This window comes from Vigna umbellata, chromosome 4 (assembly GCF_029865625.1).
Source record: "Vigna umbellata cultivar VRB3 chromosome 4, Vumbellata_1.0, whole genome shotgun sequence".
Taxonomy (NCBI): domain Eukaryota; kingdom Viridiplantae; phylum Streptophyta; class Magnoliopsida; order Fabales; family Fabaceae; genus Vigna; species Vigna umbellata.
The window spans coordinates 48788848-48804490 of NC_142168.1; the positions used below are offsets into that span (position 1 = coordinate 48788848).

Consider the following 15643-nt stretch of genomic DNA (forward strand, 5'->3'; position numbering starts at 1 on the left):
GGAATAGAACATCAAATAGATTTGGTACCTGGGGCAAGCCTACCCAATAGGCCAGCCTATAGAACCAACCCTATGGAAACAAAAGAAATAGAGAAACAAGTTAATGACTTGTTGAACAAAGGGTGGATCCAAAAGAGTTTAAGTCCCTGTGCTGTGCCTGTGTTGTTGGTACCTAAAAAGGATGGGTCTTGGAGAATGTGTACAGATTGTAGGGCCATCAACAACATAACTGTCAAGTATAGGTATCCCATTCCTAGGCTAGATGACATGTTGGATGAATTACATGGAGCAAATCTCTTCACCAAAATTGATCTTAAAAGTGGATACCATCAAATAAGAATTCATGAAGGAGATGAATGGAAAACTGCTTTCAAGACCAAGTTTGGTTTGTATGAATGGTTAGTCATGCCCTTTGGCTTGACCAATGCTCCAAGTACATTCATGAGATTAATGAATCATGTGCTTAGGGAATGCATAGGTAGATTTGTAGTGGTCTACTTTGATGATATCTTAATCTATAGTCAAGGCCTTCAAGAACATCTTAACCATGTCAGAAAAGTCTTGCTTCTTCTTAGAGAACATCATCTCTTTGCCAACTTTGACAAATGTACTTTTTGTCAAGAAAGTGTGATTTTCCTTGGATTCAAAGTGGGAAAAGAAGGTGTACATGTTGATCCAGAGAAGATCAAGGCTATACAAGAATGGCCAACCCCTAAAAATGTAGGAGAGGTGAGAAGTTTTCATGGGCTAGCAAGTTTTTATAGGAGATTTGTGAAAGATTTCTCCACCATAGCTGCTCCTTTAAATGAGCTAGTCAAGAAAGATATGCCTTTTATTTGGGGTGATAAGCAAGAGTTGTCTTTTCAGACTTTGAAACACAAGTTAACACATGCACCTATTCTAGTTTTGCCTGATTTTTCCAAAGCCTTTGAACTAGAATGTGATGCATCTGGGGTAGGAATAGGAGCTGTTTTAATACAAGGAGGACATCCCGTAGCTTACTTTAGTGAAAAACTTAGGGGGCCTACCTTAAACTATCCTACCTATGACAAAGAGTTGTATGCCCTCATTAGAGCTTTGAAAACTTGGGAGCATTACTTGGTAACTAGAGAATTCATCATACACACTGACCATGAATCTCTCAAGTACATTAAAGGGCAAGCAAAGCTAAACAAAAGACATGCAAAGTGGGTGGAATATCTTGAGCAATTTCCCTATGTCATCAAACACAAAAAGGGGAGTACTAATGTTGTTGTGGATGCTTTATCTAGAAGACATGCATTATTAGTAACCCTAGGATCTCAAATATTAGGATTTGATGACATAAAAGAGTTATATGAAAATGATGAAACATTTGCATCCACTTATTCATCATGTCTTAAGAAGCCTTTTGATGGATTCTATCTTTCTGAGGGGTATCTTTTTAATAAAGGAAAACTTTGTATACCCCAAGGATCCATTAGAAAACTTCTTATCAAAGAGAGTCATGGAGGAGGACTCATGGGCCATCATGGAGTTGATAAAACTCTAAACATTTTGAAAAGTAAATTTTATTGGCCACACATGAGAATAGATGTTCAAAGGCATTGTTCTAAATGTATAGCTTGTTTGCAAGCTAAGTCCAAAATTATGCCTCATGGACTCTATACACCTCTTCCTATAGCTAATACCCCTTGGGAGGACATAAGCATGGACTTTGTCTTAGGATTGCCAAGAACTCAAAGGGGGTATGATTCTATATTTGTGGTAGTAGATCGTTTTAGTAAAATGGCTCATTTTATACCCTGCCACAAAGTAGATGATGCTAGCTATATCTCTAGACTCTTCTTTAAAGAAATAGTGAGATTGCATGGCTTACCCAAAACTATAGTGTCTGATAGAGATGTGAAGTTTCTAAGCCATTTTTGGAAAACTTTATGGGAAAAGCTTGGAACTAAACTTCTATTTTCTACTACATGTCACCCACAAACTGATGGGCAAACTGAAGTAGTAAATCGATCTTTATCTACATTATTAAGGGTAATATTAAGAGGAAATAACAAATCTTGGGATGAACATCTACCTCATATTGAATTTGCTTATAATAGAGTAGTCCACAAGACTACAAATCTTTCTCCTTTTGAGGTTGTTTATGGTTTTAACCCTATCACACCTCTTGATTTACTACCTCTTCCAGAATCATCTTCTTTTCTTCATAAAGAAGGTGCTTCTAAAGCGGAGTTTATCAAGAAGTTACATGAGAAAGTTAAAATCCAAATTGAAAAACAAACTCAAAAATATGCAGAATACAACAACAAAGGGAGAAAGAAAATAGTTTTTGAAAAAGGAGACCTAGTTTGGCTTCATTTGAGAAAGGAAAGATTTCCCTCTCAAAGGAAATCCAAACTTAGTCCAAGAGGAGATGGTCCATTCAAGGTGCTCAAAAAGATAAATGATAATGCATACATATTAGACCTTCCTGAAAGTTATGGTGTCAGTCCTACTTTTAACATCTGCGATTTAATTCCTTTCACAGGAGATGATCAACAGGATGAAGCAGATCTGAGGACAGATCTTTTTCAAGAGGGAGGGTCTGATGGAAAACCATCAAGAAATCACATTGGACCTCTTACTAGAGCAATGGCTAGGAAGATTCAAGAAGAAGAAGGATCATCTAACATTTTACTTCTATGGAAGGTTACTTATAAAAATCCTTCTTCTCTTAACTAAAGCACTTATATTTTGTTTTGTAGGAATTAATAAATCTTGGAGAATATGATTGAGCCATCCAAGAAAGAACCAAGCAAAGGAGCTAAAAAGCAAAGGAGGTGCTTACGGCATGCACCAGCTTTTTCCACGTGAATGTTGGCTGATTTGGAAGGAAGCACACACCTTGCTGGATGAGCTGGAATGAGGCATGGATTTTGCTTGATCAAAATCTGAATAATTTGAATTTTAGGAGGGAATTACAAACAGAATTTAGGCTCCTCTTCACCTATAAATAAGAGGGCCTTTTCTTTGTATTGGGTTACTTTTGAGCTTAGTAAATTGCTGCTGAAATTCATTGCCAGCCCTATTGCTCTTGAGTCACTAATTCTCTCTACTTTCTCTTCCCTTTCCTCTAGCTTCCTTCCATTGTAGGAAGGCCTTCTGAGCTGTGAGGTTCCCACACATACTTATTCCACTCAAATACACCAAAATCTCACCCAATTGCTACTGCATCCACTCTGCTGTATTTCATTCACTGCACCAATACTGTTTTGCATCCGCTGCATCTGTTTTGTCTGCAAGGCCAGGTCATTCAAGCATGGATAAGCTTCCATCAGTTTCACTATCTCATGCTTTTCCATTATTCATATAGTTTCTCCATGTTTGTAGGGAACTAAACTCTATTTGTTGTTGGAGAATGATGTAACCTTGTGAACTCTCATGTATTTGAATTGATTCTTAATTTATATGCTTTATTCATTAATTGTTAGGGAATTCGTCTGTTTCAATGCTTGCTCTATTTAACTCATTTAGTAGCATGATTTATTAATTGCATAAGTGTCGGGAGGTTCGTTACAATTCAAGTTCTTGTTGAATTCTCCCAAAGGTAATATTTCTCAGGGATGAGGGTATGGGTACTTGGTTGTTTTAAGCTCTTGATCTTCAGATTTAATTTTCTAGGAACACTAGAAATTGTACGAACTAGGAATTAAAACAAGTTTATTGACAAACAGATGGATTTCATTATGGTATCATAAACTACTTCAGACCAATCAATTTGAATCCTACCCTTACGAGCATAGATGAGAAAAATGTCTTCAGTAGACAGTTGGGTGTGATTACTCCTCTCAAAAACCAAAATCATGCTATGATAAAGACCTATTATATCTTGTCATCCCTTTTCATTCTCCGAGCTTTAAACAAGGTGTAGTCTCTAGCTTGATTTGGGAATCTTAAACAATCAAAAAATAGTCAACTTACCTCAGGAACACCCATCTAGTCTAAAGTCAGCAATATTGGTCCAAACGTCATTATCTAGGGAAACTTCTACGTTCATTTGCATTAAAGACCTTAACTAGGTCAGGATAGATTGTGCCTTTCATTTGAACAAAATTATCTAAACCCTGATAAGAGAGAAAGATCCTGGAAAGAAAACCCATTAGAACAGTAAAACTGCAGGTCCAACTACTTGTGATTGACGATGCTCCTTGGATGCCAAAGCGGGACAAAATTCTGCTGAAGTTCTTCATCGCTCATCCAGCCTTCTAGATCAGCAGTACGAGTTTTCTTCCTCGCGGTTTGCTTCACGTGTTTGGGTCTGGAGGAGGATGCCATTTTTGTTACAGAAGAAACTCAGAGTGTGCGAACAAGAAGACAAGAACGAGAATGCCAGCAGTAAAAGGCAAAAAAGCACAATAAAAATGGAGTGAATAGCAGTGGTAATTTTGGTGGGATGAAATGAGGATCGTGGGTTCAAATGTAAGAGAAAAGTGAAGTATTCCAGCGATTATCTCACATATCAGTATTCTTTTATCAGATAATACAATAATCACAGTCATTCATAAAAATATTTTTTCTAAGTTTTACCAGATGATTTGTCGATTACGTTAAAAGTAGTATTATATTTATCTCAACGTAAATCATGAAACAATTAACTTGTGTAGAGCATAGGACCCCCAGCTGTGAACTTGAGAAAGCAGAACAGATATTATAAGATATTTTGTATTAAAGTTCCTGCCGGAATCTTACAAGCACATTTACTGTATAAAAAACTAATATGAATAAACTGCAAATTCGTTCTTGGAAAGTTTGATTGCAAGCTAGTTGAAGACTAATTTAAACAGCATTCGTGTATCCTAAATTTCTTGATGACGCATTGAAATTTCACAAATACTTTAGGAGAGAAAGATGCTAATGATAATTATCCATGATACTTAACATCTCACTGCTTAACTCATACGTAGTTAATAGCTTTCATGATTCGAAATAGTAAAATTATTTCAAAACTTGGAACCGTTAATTTAGATATATTGAATGTAATAAACTGACAGCCATACAGCGTAAATATCATACACGTTAGCAAACTGTTCCTGTAATCTATCTGTGCTCATATTTTGATGAAATCTAGTTGGAACTTCCTAAAGCAAAAAATTTCCAAGATAAGAATTGTTTCTTACAAGAACCTGTGTTTTGTCTACTTTAGAAGTACTTTGGAACCGTCGTAGGATAATAACCGGACTGCATTCTGGTAGCTTAATTCAGCAAGTTCTTCTTTCGTAATTTCTAGCATAGATGCAACGTAATCAAGTACCTGGGAGTATAATGAATTGAAAAATGTAAATCTAGCAAAACCGGTCCCAGTAAACATAAAAACATTCATTATATGCATTCTACAATACTTAAAATTCAGTAATTTATTACTGTTGATATTCTTCACACTGATAGCAAATGTCCCTGCTCATTTAGTTTGGGGTCCGTCATTTTACTAACGTGAGAAGGGAAACCCTCGTACGTGTAATAGAAAACTAAGATACAATCCTTTAAATAATTTTTTTTGTTGTTATTTAATCAAAGCTGAAATTAACCTCGGTAATATGCATAATATAGTGGAGATAGAATTTGAAAGTAACAAGGGAGGTCCATACAATTTATCCATGCATTCTAAATTACCAGAAATTTTTTTGTTATTGTTGCTTTCCACTTATAGTAAGCTCAGGTTACGAGATTTTTGTGATCTTTAATTAAAAATATTAACATATATCTCCAAGGGAATCAATCATATAACTAAAAACACAAGGTGACAGTTACTTGAGGTTCTTACATTATGAATATTTGCCGGATGATTGAGCATATCCTTTGGCAACTTCGATGCATTTGCAGATACATGAGATGAGTTACCGAGGGAAGAACCAGAAGTTGAAGCATGAAGAAACTCTTCAGTGAGACAAGTATCTCCTTCAACAAAATGAAGAGAATCTATGTTTGAGACTGGTAGTGCATCAGGTGCATCTGTCTCCAACAAAATCCTATCAAAAGGGACCTAAATAGAATAGAAAATAAGAATGTCACTTTTTTTAAAATTCAGTACAAATTATATTCAACATTAATCGTGTATCAGAAATGATGAAAATCACCATCTTCAGCATTTTCTTTGCTTTATTTGCTTTTAGCGACATAAGGAACCCAGAGAAGGAAAAATAAGCACCAAGTTTGGAAAATTCAGGAACCATCTCTGCAGAACCTAGGTAAGAATGAAGAATGACCCCAGCAGGAAAAGGCCCCATAGATCTGGAAATATTGAAATTTTGGAGACAAAAATTTCAAAGATGCCACTTCACAATGGCATTCCGTTGAATTGATGTTTTAGATAATTTTAAGTATCAAACCATGCTAAAAAATTGGCCAAATTATAAACATAAGTTGTTGAAATTGCATAGCTTTAGATCTTGAGGGATGAAAAGAGATAAAAGAAAATGGAACACTGAAATGATATTATTGATCATAATCCTGACTAGGCTAATTAAGGAAACAAATCATGATAATATGAAGAAATATGTTAACTCCTAAGTGTAGGAAAATACTCTTATTTGTAACAACTTTTTTTGTTAGTCAGTTACAACAGTTACTATTAGACTGTTTTAATTGACCCTCATTATGACAATTTACTGTTCAGTTTTAACAGTCACTTTGGGAGAGTTATAACTGACCCTACCCTACGGAGCACTAAGTCTATATATAGGGTTGTACCTAAGTATCTCAATTAGCTTTCCATTTTCTATAAATTCAATACAATGTCAAGAGCTCACTTTTCCCAATGTCATATTATAGATATATATTGTACAGGGGTTTGGCCTATCCTATGTAATGCTTTGTATGATGATATGTTTATATATATTCCTCGATTTACTCATACAATGAATTATAAAATTTCTCCCCACATGTACCCAGAGACCAAGGTTGTCAAATAGAGTTTACTTAAACTCATAGGAGCACTGTAAACTCATATAGTAAACTCAAATCATAATGTCGTAGGAGTTTACTTCAAATTAAAAATTATTAAAATATCTATAAATAATATAATAATTTAATTTTATATGATATTATAAATAACTTCTCCATATTCTTTTACTAAAGTATAATAATTATTAATTATCATATTGTATATTTTAAATATGTTTTATATTTTTCTAATATTGTATTCTTTTATAATATCTTCTTATATAAGACAAAAAGTTGTTGGACTTAAGTGTAGATCCAAACGGCTAGCATGGAATTGCGTGCCCTTTAGAATACCTTGGGAGCTCGTCCCATTCTAGTTGTGAAATCTGTTATTGGTTGCTAGTAGGTTTGTCTTATCAAAGTTGGTCGTAATGGTACGGTTGACCATCTCAAAGCACATCTTGTGACCAAAGGTTACATACAAATTTTTTATTTAAACTATGCTAATACTTTTTCTCCAATGACAAAGATGGTTTCTATTCCCTTATTCATAGCCATGGCTGCTTCAACAATGATCTCTTTACCAACTGGATATCAAAAATGTGTTTCTTAATGGAGATTGGCAAGAAGAAATTTATATGAAGCAACCTCAAGGTTTTATTGCTCGGGAGAGTCTTTTGGATTAGATATTTCTCGGGGATTGAGTTAGCACAATCCAATAATGCTATTGTTATATCTCAAATAATGTATGCATTGGGTGTTTTAGAGGAAGCTAGGTTGATGAACTCAAAATCTATTGAAACACTCATGGATCCCAATACCAAACTCCTACCTAATCAGGGGAGCATCTCTTAGATCCCAAGAAGTACAGAAGATGAGTTGGAAAATTAAACTATCTTACTGTTACTCGTCCTAACATGTCCTTTGCAGTCAATGTGGTGAGTCAATTTCTCAATTCTCCATGCACAGATCATTGGAATGCATTCATTCATATATTAAAGTAAATTAAAGAATCTCTTTGAAAAGGTTTGTTATATGATCACAACAACCATGCTAATGTTATCTGATATTCAGATATTGATAGGGCAAGATCTCCTTCTAATAGAAGATCTACTTTCTGATAATGTGATACTATTGAAGGCAAGATCTCCTTGAAAAGGTTTGTTATATGATCACAATAACCATGCTAATGTTATCTGATGTTCAGATATTGACAGGGCAAAATCTCTTTCTAATAGAAGATCTACTTTTTGATAATGTAATACTATTGAAGGCAACTTGATCTCTTGGAAGAGTAAGAAACAAAGTGTTGTAGCAAGATCTAGTGCAAAAGTAGAATATAGAGTTATGGTCTCAGCCGCTTGTGAACTTATTTGGCTTAAACAATTACTTATAGAGTTGCAATTTAGAGATGTGAGTCAAATGACATTTATATGTGATAATCAGGTTGCTCTTCATATTATCTCTAATCCAGTAATTCATAAAGGACCAAGCATATTGAGGTTGACTGTCATTTTACTTGAGAAAAGATTATACCTAAAGACATCAAGATCAAGTTTGTTTGTTAACTCAAGGGATCAGTTAGTAGATATTTTCATCAAGTGTTTACGGGGACCTAGAATTGATTATGTTTGGGACAAGCTTGGTACATGAGTTATATGCACCACCTTGGGGGGAGTGTTAGATATTGTTAGTCACAATCTCTAACAATATCTTCTATTTACCATATTTATGTGTATTTGCCATATTTCCCTGTATTATTCTTCATTATAAATATATTATCCTATGTGTATTTTACACACAAAAGAGAACAACCTTATTATACCTAGATTTCACTATATTCAACAATTTCCATTCTCTCAAACGATCATTGTATATGTAGATGACATTGTTATCACAAGTAGTGATAAGGACAATACTTAGCGACTAAAACAATATCTTTCTCAAAACTTTCAAATGAAAGATCTTGGACACTTAGATATTTCCTTGGTATAGAAGTTGCAGAATCCAAGAATGGTTTGGTCATATCCTAGAGAAATTATGCTGTCAACATTCTAAAAGAAACATGGATGTGGACACACCAATGGACCCAAATGTCAAAAACTAGTACCCAACCACAGAGAACCGTAGTTTGGTCCTGGGCAATACGACAAAGTCATTTAGTTAGTAGGCTAAATTACTTCAATGTGACTGGTCTTGACATCACCTTTGTAGTGAGAGTAGTAAACTAATTTTTAAACTCTTCTTGTCAAGGATATTAGGATGAAGTCATAAGGATCATAAAGTATATTAAGAAGGCTCCTAGTAAAGGTTAATTTATGAACATAAAGGAAATACTCAAATTGTTGGGTATTCTGACACTAACTAGGCAAGGTCCCCAAATGCTAGATGCTCCACTTTAGGTTATTGTGTTCTTGTTGCAAGTAAACTAATATTGAGAAAAAGTAAGAAACAAAGTATTGTGGAAAGATCAACTGTAAAAATCGAATAAAAAGAATGACATTCGTCACTTGTGAGCACATATGCTAAAATAACTCCTCAAAGAGCTCCAATTTGAAGAAAAGTCTCAAATGCACCTTATGTGACACCTAGACAACATTACACATTACCTCTAACCCTATCTTTCATGAGAGAGAACCGAACATATAAAAGGTGGATTGTTATTTCAAAAGAAAAAAACTGGAGTCAAAAGATGGAGACAACACCACTAAATTTGTCAACTATAGTGAATAGTTGACTCACATATTCACTAAGTCCCTGGGGACCAAAAGTCAATTATATTTGTAGCAAGCTAAAAAATATATCCAGCTTGAGGGGAGTATTATAATTATAGAAATAAGGAGCAAATCCTATATAATCAAGAATGTCTGGATTACATACTACTAGGAATTTTTTATTTATTTCTATATCATATTTTTATTCTTAGAGAATATCAAATCTCTTCTATTTATTATATTAATGTCTTTTTCTCAATATAAATAAAGTATTTGTAATCTCTTGGAAACAAGGTCCTTGATCAATCTTGCTCTGTTTCCTATAGTTTAATAAAAGCAATTGAACCTAAAGAAAGAAGAACAGATATTCATACTTCATTAGCTCAAAAAGATCACCGAAAGCACGAACACAATGAATAGATGCTGGCTTGTTCAACTCTCTTGCAAGTTCAAGCTGTTGCCTCAATACTTCAACCTGCACAGATGTCCCAATGCATTAGCAACCAACAATCTAGCAACATTCTTCTGCAGAAAAGGACATCTTCCATCCTAGGCGTGATTAGTCAATGTGTTTCCTAAGTTAGAGTTTAATGTTATTTTCTTTTCAGTAGCCCTACGTTTCCACAATTTCTAGAAGGCTACAACTCTATTTGATAAATCAAATGACATTCTTAACTTTAAAGACAGTAGACCCAAATAAGCACCTTTCCAAACCACAAAAATTTTTATCATGACTCTAAATATATAATTAAAAGCTAATTGTAGGTTGATCTATTTTCAAACTTAAACACCATGCTTCATAGTCTGTTGAAAATTACTTCGTCCTTTAGACAGTAAAGCCATATTAACAAAAATGGCACCCACCATTCAGATTCCTAGATAAAACAACACACCACAAACTCAGGTTTCTTGAAAATTAATGCAAATATGTGAATGTGCCTATATGTCTATGCATTAGTTATTATTACTACAAACAAGGCTTACTGAATAAGGTTTCATGAACAGCATCAAATTGTACTACAACACGATACACAAGAGAATATCATTTAGAGTCACTTTTCTCCCTATTCTCTCCGTACACACCTACAACCCCATATTTAAAACACATTAGTTACATGCAGAATTGCAGATACACACATATATACTTATTGCTCCTCTGAAAGTTAATGAGCATCAAAATTAACAGAAAAATACACATATAGGCAAAAATTAAAATGACACGCTTAAACCTGCTCAGAAAAGTCAATTTTCCTTCCATATGATCCTTTGTCCAAGCCAATCTGAGGAAAAGTCAAAAGTTCAATCACATAAAATGGTAACTTATAGATCAATGAAAACAAGAGCAAAGCAATTTCCTCCATAAATTTATTAAAAATGGTTGAACATGCATATCTATAAATAAACATTAAAGTTATAGAATTGTATATGTTCTGAATGTATTGTGTATCTAATGCAGACCACATAGTATGCATTTATATCGTAATACAAAATCAATTATAATAAAAATTAGGAATCAATCATCTTAATTTCCTAGATTATGTAACAAGTAATTTCTCATAATTTGTAGCTAATTACATTTTGACACTCCCCCTTAAGCTGGAACATATATGTCATATGTACCAAGCTTGTTCCAAATATACTTGTTAGATATATTGCCTTTTATGTTAATTAGAGAAACGTAGACTTTTGCTATTGTTTGATATTGGTAGATATTGTTGATATTGATTTTAACAATATCTTCTATTTACCTAGTCCACCATCAGATTCTCCTCTACCACCTCCACTTCAAGCTTATAATCGAAGACATTGTTCCCAACAACCACCATGTGACTCAATTCAAGTGCCAACTCCTTTGTCTCCTCTGGTTTTGACAACAGAATCTGACCTTCTAATTGCTCTCCGTAAAGGTACACGTTCTACCCGTAATCCTTCTCCACATTATACTACTTTGAGTTACCATAGATTATCTTCACCTTTTTATACCTATCTTTCGTCTATTTCTTTTATGTCCATTCCTAAATTTGTTGGTGATGTCTAAGTCCATCCTTGTTGGCGTCAAGTCATGCTAGATGAACTAAATGGTCATTAGAATAGTGGAACTGGGGAACTCGCCCCATTATTGTCTAGAAATATGTTCTTGGTTGCATGTGAATTTTTGCTATCAAAGTTGGTCCTGATAGTACTATTGATCGCCACAAAGCTCGTCTTATAGCCAAAGGTTACACACAAATTTTTGGATTAGATTATCATGATACTTTTTCTCCAATAGCAAAGACGGCTTCTGTTTGTTTATTTATAGCTATGGTTGCTCCTCAACAATGGCATATTTATCAACTAGATGACAAAAATGTTTTCCTCAATGGAGATTTGCAGGAAGGGATTTATATGAAACAGCCTCAAGGATTTGTTGTTCAGAGAGAGTCTTTTGGATTTGTATGTCGTCTTCACAAATCTTTATATGGCTTGAAACATTCTCTTAGGGCCTAGTTTGGCAAATTTAGTAGTGGTTCAACAATTTGGTATGACTCAAAGTGTGACAGATCATTCAATCTTTTAACGTCACTCAAGTGTTGCATGAGACTATTTGATAGTATATGTTAATGACATTGATCTTACAGGAAGTGACCACCATGACATCTCCCAAATGAAACAACACCTTTGCCACCATTTTCAAACAAAAAATCTTGGCAAACTCAGATTACTTCTTAGGTATTGAGGTAGCACAATCCAACAATGTGTTGTTGTTATATCTCAAAGCAAGTATGCATTGAATAATTTAGAGGAAACTAGGTTGATGAATTCAAATTCTGTTGACACACCCGTAGATCCTAATACCAAACTCCTACCAAATTAGGGGGAGATATAACAACAATGTGTTGTTGTTATATCTCAAAGCAAGTATGCATTGAATAATTTAGAGGAAACTAGGTTGATGAATTCAAATTCTGTTGACACACCCGTAGATCCTAATACCAAACTCCTACCAAATTAGGGGGAGCCTATTTTAGATCCTGAGCAGCATACAAGATCAGTTGGAAAATTGAATTATCTTATAGTTAGTCATCCTAACATTTCCTTTGCAATTAGTGTGGCGAGCCAATTTCTCAATTCCCCATTTGAAGATCGTTGGAATGCAGTCATTCATATATTAAAGTACATTAAAGGATCTCCTAGAAAAGGTTTGTTATAAGGTTCCAATAACCATACAAAAGTTGTTTGTTATTCAGATGCTCATTGGACAGGATCTCCTTCTGATAGAAGATCTACTTCCAAATATTGTGTCTCCATTGGTGGTAACTTGATCTCTTGGAAGAGCAAGAAACAAAGTGTTGTACCAAGATCTAGTGTAGAAGCAGAATATAAAACTATGGCCTCAGCCACTTGTGAACTTGTTTAGCTTATGCAATTGCTTAGAGAGTTACAATTTGGAGATGTCACTCAAATGACCCTTATATATAACAATCAGGTTGTTCTTCATATTAGTTATAATCATGTCTTTCATGAGAGGACCAAACACATTAAGATTGACTTTCATTTCATTCAAAAGAAGATTGTATTTGGAGACATCAAGATAGAGTTCATTAACTCAAGTGATCAGTTAACAAGGATCGATAATTGATTATATTTATAACAAGTTTGGTACATATGATTTATATACACCAGCTTAAGAGAGAGTGTTAGATATCATAGATATCTTATCTTTTATCTTTTATCTTTTGTTTATATGTTATTATTTCTTTCCTATCATTTGTATTTTGGGCTTAGCCCATATTTTCTTCATTATAAATATAGTACCATATGTGTTTTTTCTACACAAGAGAGATTAATCTTATACCTAGTTTTTCACTATATTCAATATCTATAAACAAATTATGAACCACTAAATCCTTCTTAACTTCATCGCCCATAGTCTATCTTGGCCTTTCTCTACCTATGATGCCTGTCCTGTCCTGCATCTTAAACTAATATAGTCTATTAACTTTCAAAATATGGCATTACAGTTTGTGACATCAGTGTTCCAGAATATTTTAGACTAGATGGTTCACAAAATCAATAGTCAAAGAAAATCAGAGAAAAAATAGTGAAACTTCTAGCAGGAAACATGAAAAGAAAAAGCACATGGGTTGAACCAATTAAAAGGGCAAGTCTCAAACATCAAATAATGAATGATAAAATGCTTCTTATCTAGCAAAATATCTTGAAATTCTGTTTTTGTGCCTACAACAATTAAATACCTTTTTAGTCTCCTTAGTTATCAAAAGTAACGTTGTTTAGTACTTCTCCCTTACAAACCTTTGTTTATGTCAAACTATAGTGATTTTCAAGGTATTAAATCTTTATAAGGACTAAAACTAAATATATCAAACCCTTTTAGTCCCTACATACATCATTTTTAATTCTGTGTTAGGTTTCTTGATAGAAGAAACCAGAAAAACCAACTAACTACTTTTTTACATACTTTCTTCTCATATATACATTCCCCTTCCTATCATTACCCTCCCCTACTTAAGCAACCTTGTCCTCAAGGTTAAAGTCTAGGAATCGCTGAAGTGATTACCCATGCTGTTGAATACTCCTCTCTAAAACAAATTAGAAGTGATAATCAGCAATAGTATAGTAGGAAAGTGATGCTTACCGTTTTTCTAAAAGTAGAATATAAATATTTTTCCTATAAACTATTATTATAATGATATATTTATAACCTGGTTGAACATGAGCTCCCACATAAGTTCAATTCCTCCTGATAGAAAAAACTAATAAAAAAGGGAGAGAGATTCTGTTTCAGTTTCCATGCACCCCTTTTGTCATAGAACCATACAATTACCTCTCCAATTGCAGCAGATGGTGTAGAACCAAAATACTCTCTCAACGTTTTGAACCAACTGGGACTCCGTTCGTTCACATACCTGTAACCGCATAACATTAGACCTAAAACCCATAAACAGAATCCTAATTGAACTAGCCCAGAAACAGAAACAAAAACAAAAACAGAAGCAATTGGACTTCACCATGGATGGAGTCCAAAGCAAGGTATGACGCAAGGGAATGTTTCGGCCATGTGCTTCACAGAGTGCCAATCCTGTTCACAGACCCCATTAACGACAAAGTACACAACGCCTGTGTCTTGTGTGGTTTTTATGATCTGCTGTGCCTTGCTGAAAATTCTGGGGTCCTGCAGGTGACAGTGGGCATCGAGCAATCTCATCATCTATTTCGCAATCTGAAAACCCTGTGTGAGTTAGGTTCACGGATCAGAATAAGGACAGACGAGTCATGTGCTTGCAACGGTAACGTGAAACTTTATATATATTATTAATGTACTTTTTTATTTATAATTTTTTATCTTTTGAAATAAAATTTAAATACGATTTTAGTATAATATAAATGATCAATACCATTTTAGTCTCCAATTTTCGTTTATTTTGTTTGTTATGAAATTTTTTTTTAATGTTTAATATGCTTTAACTTTTATAATTTATATTTAATTTGATTTTTTATGACGTCATTTAAATTATTAATTACATATGAATCATGTAAGACACATGTTTATTTATGGTTTTTTAAAATTTAAGATTTATTTAAAAAAAATTATTACTTTATTTTAGATTTATTTTAATTTTAAAGAAGTTGTTTATATATCAAGTTAATATTATAGCAGGTACTAATGTTAGTGTCATTTGTCACGTCAGTATCAATATCACTGTTAATATCAATTTTACCCACGGGCACGGGTATCCGCGGGTAAAATCCGCGGCGGGTAATAACTATCGGCGAATATTTACTACCCGCGGGTAACGGGTAGCGGGTATTTTAGTATCGCTTCTAAACAGGTCGGATACGGGTAGTATACTATCCGCCCCGCGGGTACCCATTACCCGCAAAAATTAAAAAATAAATAATTTATATATTTTTTAATTAAATTTAATTAAAAATAAAATAAACTTATATTTTATTAGTTTAAATTTTATTAAAATTAAATTTTAATTTACATTTAATTTAATTTATATTATATATATATATAT

General features: G+C 33.8%; 1 protein-coding gene across 1 annotated transcript; it reads right to left on the reverse strand.

Moving 5' to 3' along the window:
• Window positions 1–4962: 4962 nt before the first annotated feature.
• LOC124841637 (uncharacterized) lies at window positions 4963–14897 on the reverse strand. Its single transcript, XM_047317943.2, has 7 exons — window positions 14630–14897; window positions 14446–14527; window positions 10850–10900; window positions 9995–10095; window positions 6102–6255; window positions 5789–6007; window positions 4963–5278 (listed from the first exon to the last, which is right to left on the reverse strand). The coding sequence occupies exons 1-7, from the start codon at window positions 14827–14829 to the stop codon at window positions 5162–5164; spliced, it is 924 nt and encodes a 307-aa protein (XP_047173899.1). The 5' UTR covers window positions 14830–14897; the 3' UTR covers window positions 4963–5161.
• Window positions 14898–15643: the final 746 nt, after the last annotated feature.

What these genes read in the sequence shown, in the direction of transcription:
- LOC124841637 (XM_047317943.2), bottom strand. Translation starts at nt 14,829, where the DNA reads ATGATGAGATTGCTCGATGCCCACTGTCACCTGCAGGACCCCAGAATT. An exon ending in AAATTGACTTTTCTGAGCAG is followed by an intron (nt 10,096 to 10,849) that starts GTTTAAGCGTGT and finishes ACATCTGTGCAG; the next exon opens with GTTGAAGTATTGAGGCAACA. An exon ending in CAAAGAAAATGCTGAAGATG is followed by an intron (nt 6,008 to 6,101) that starts GTGATTTTCATC and finishes TATTCTATTTAG; the next exon opens with GTCCCTTTTGATAGGATTTT.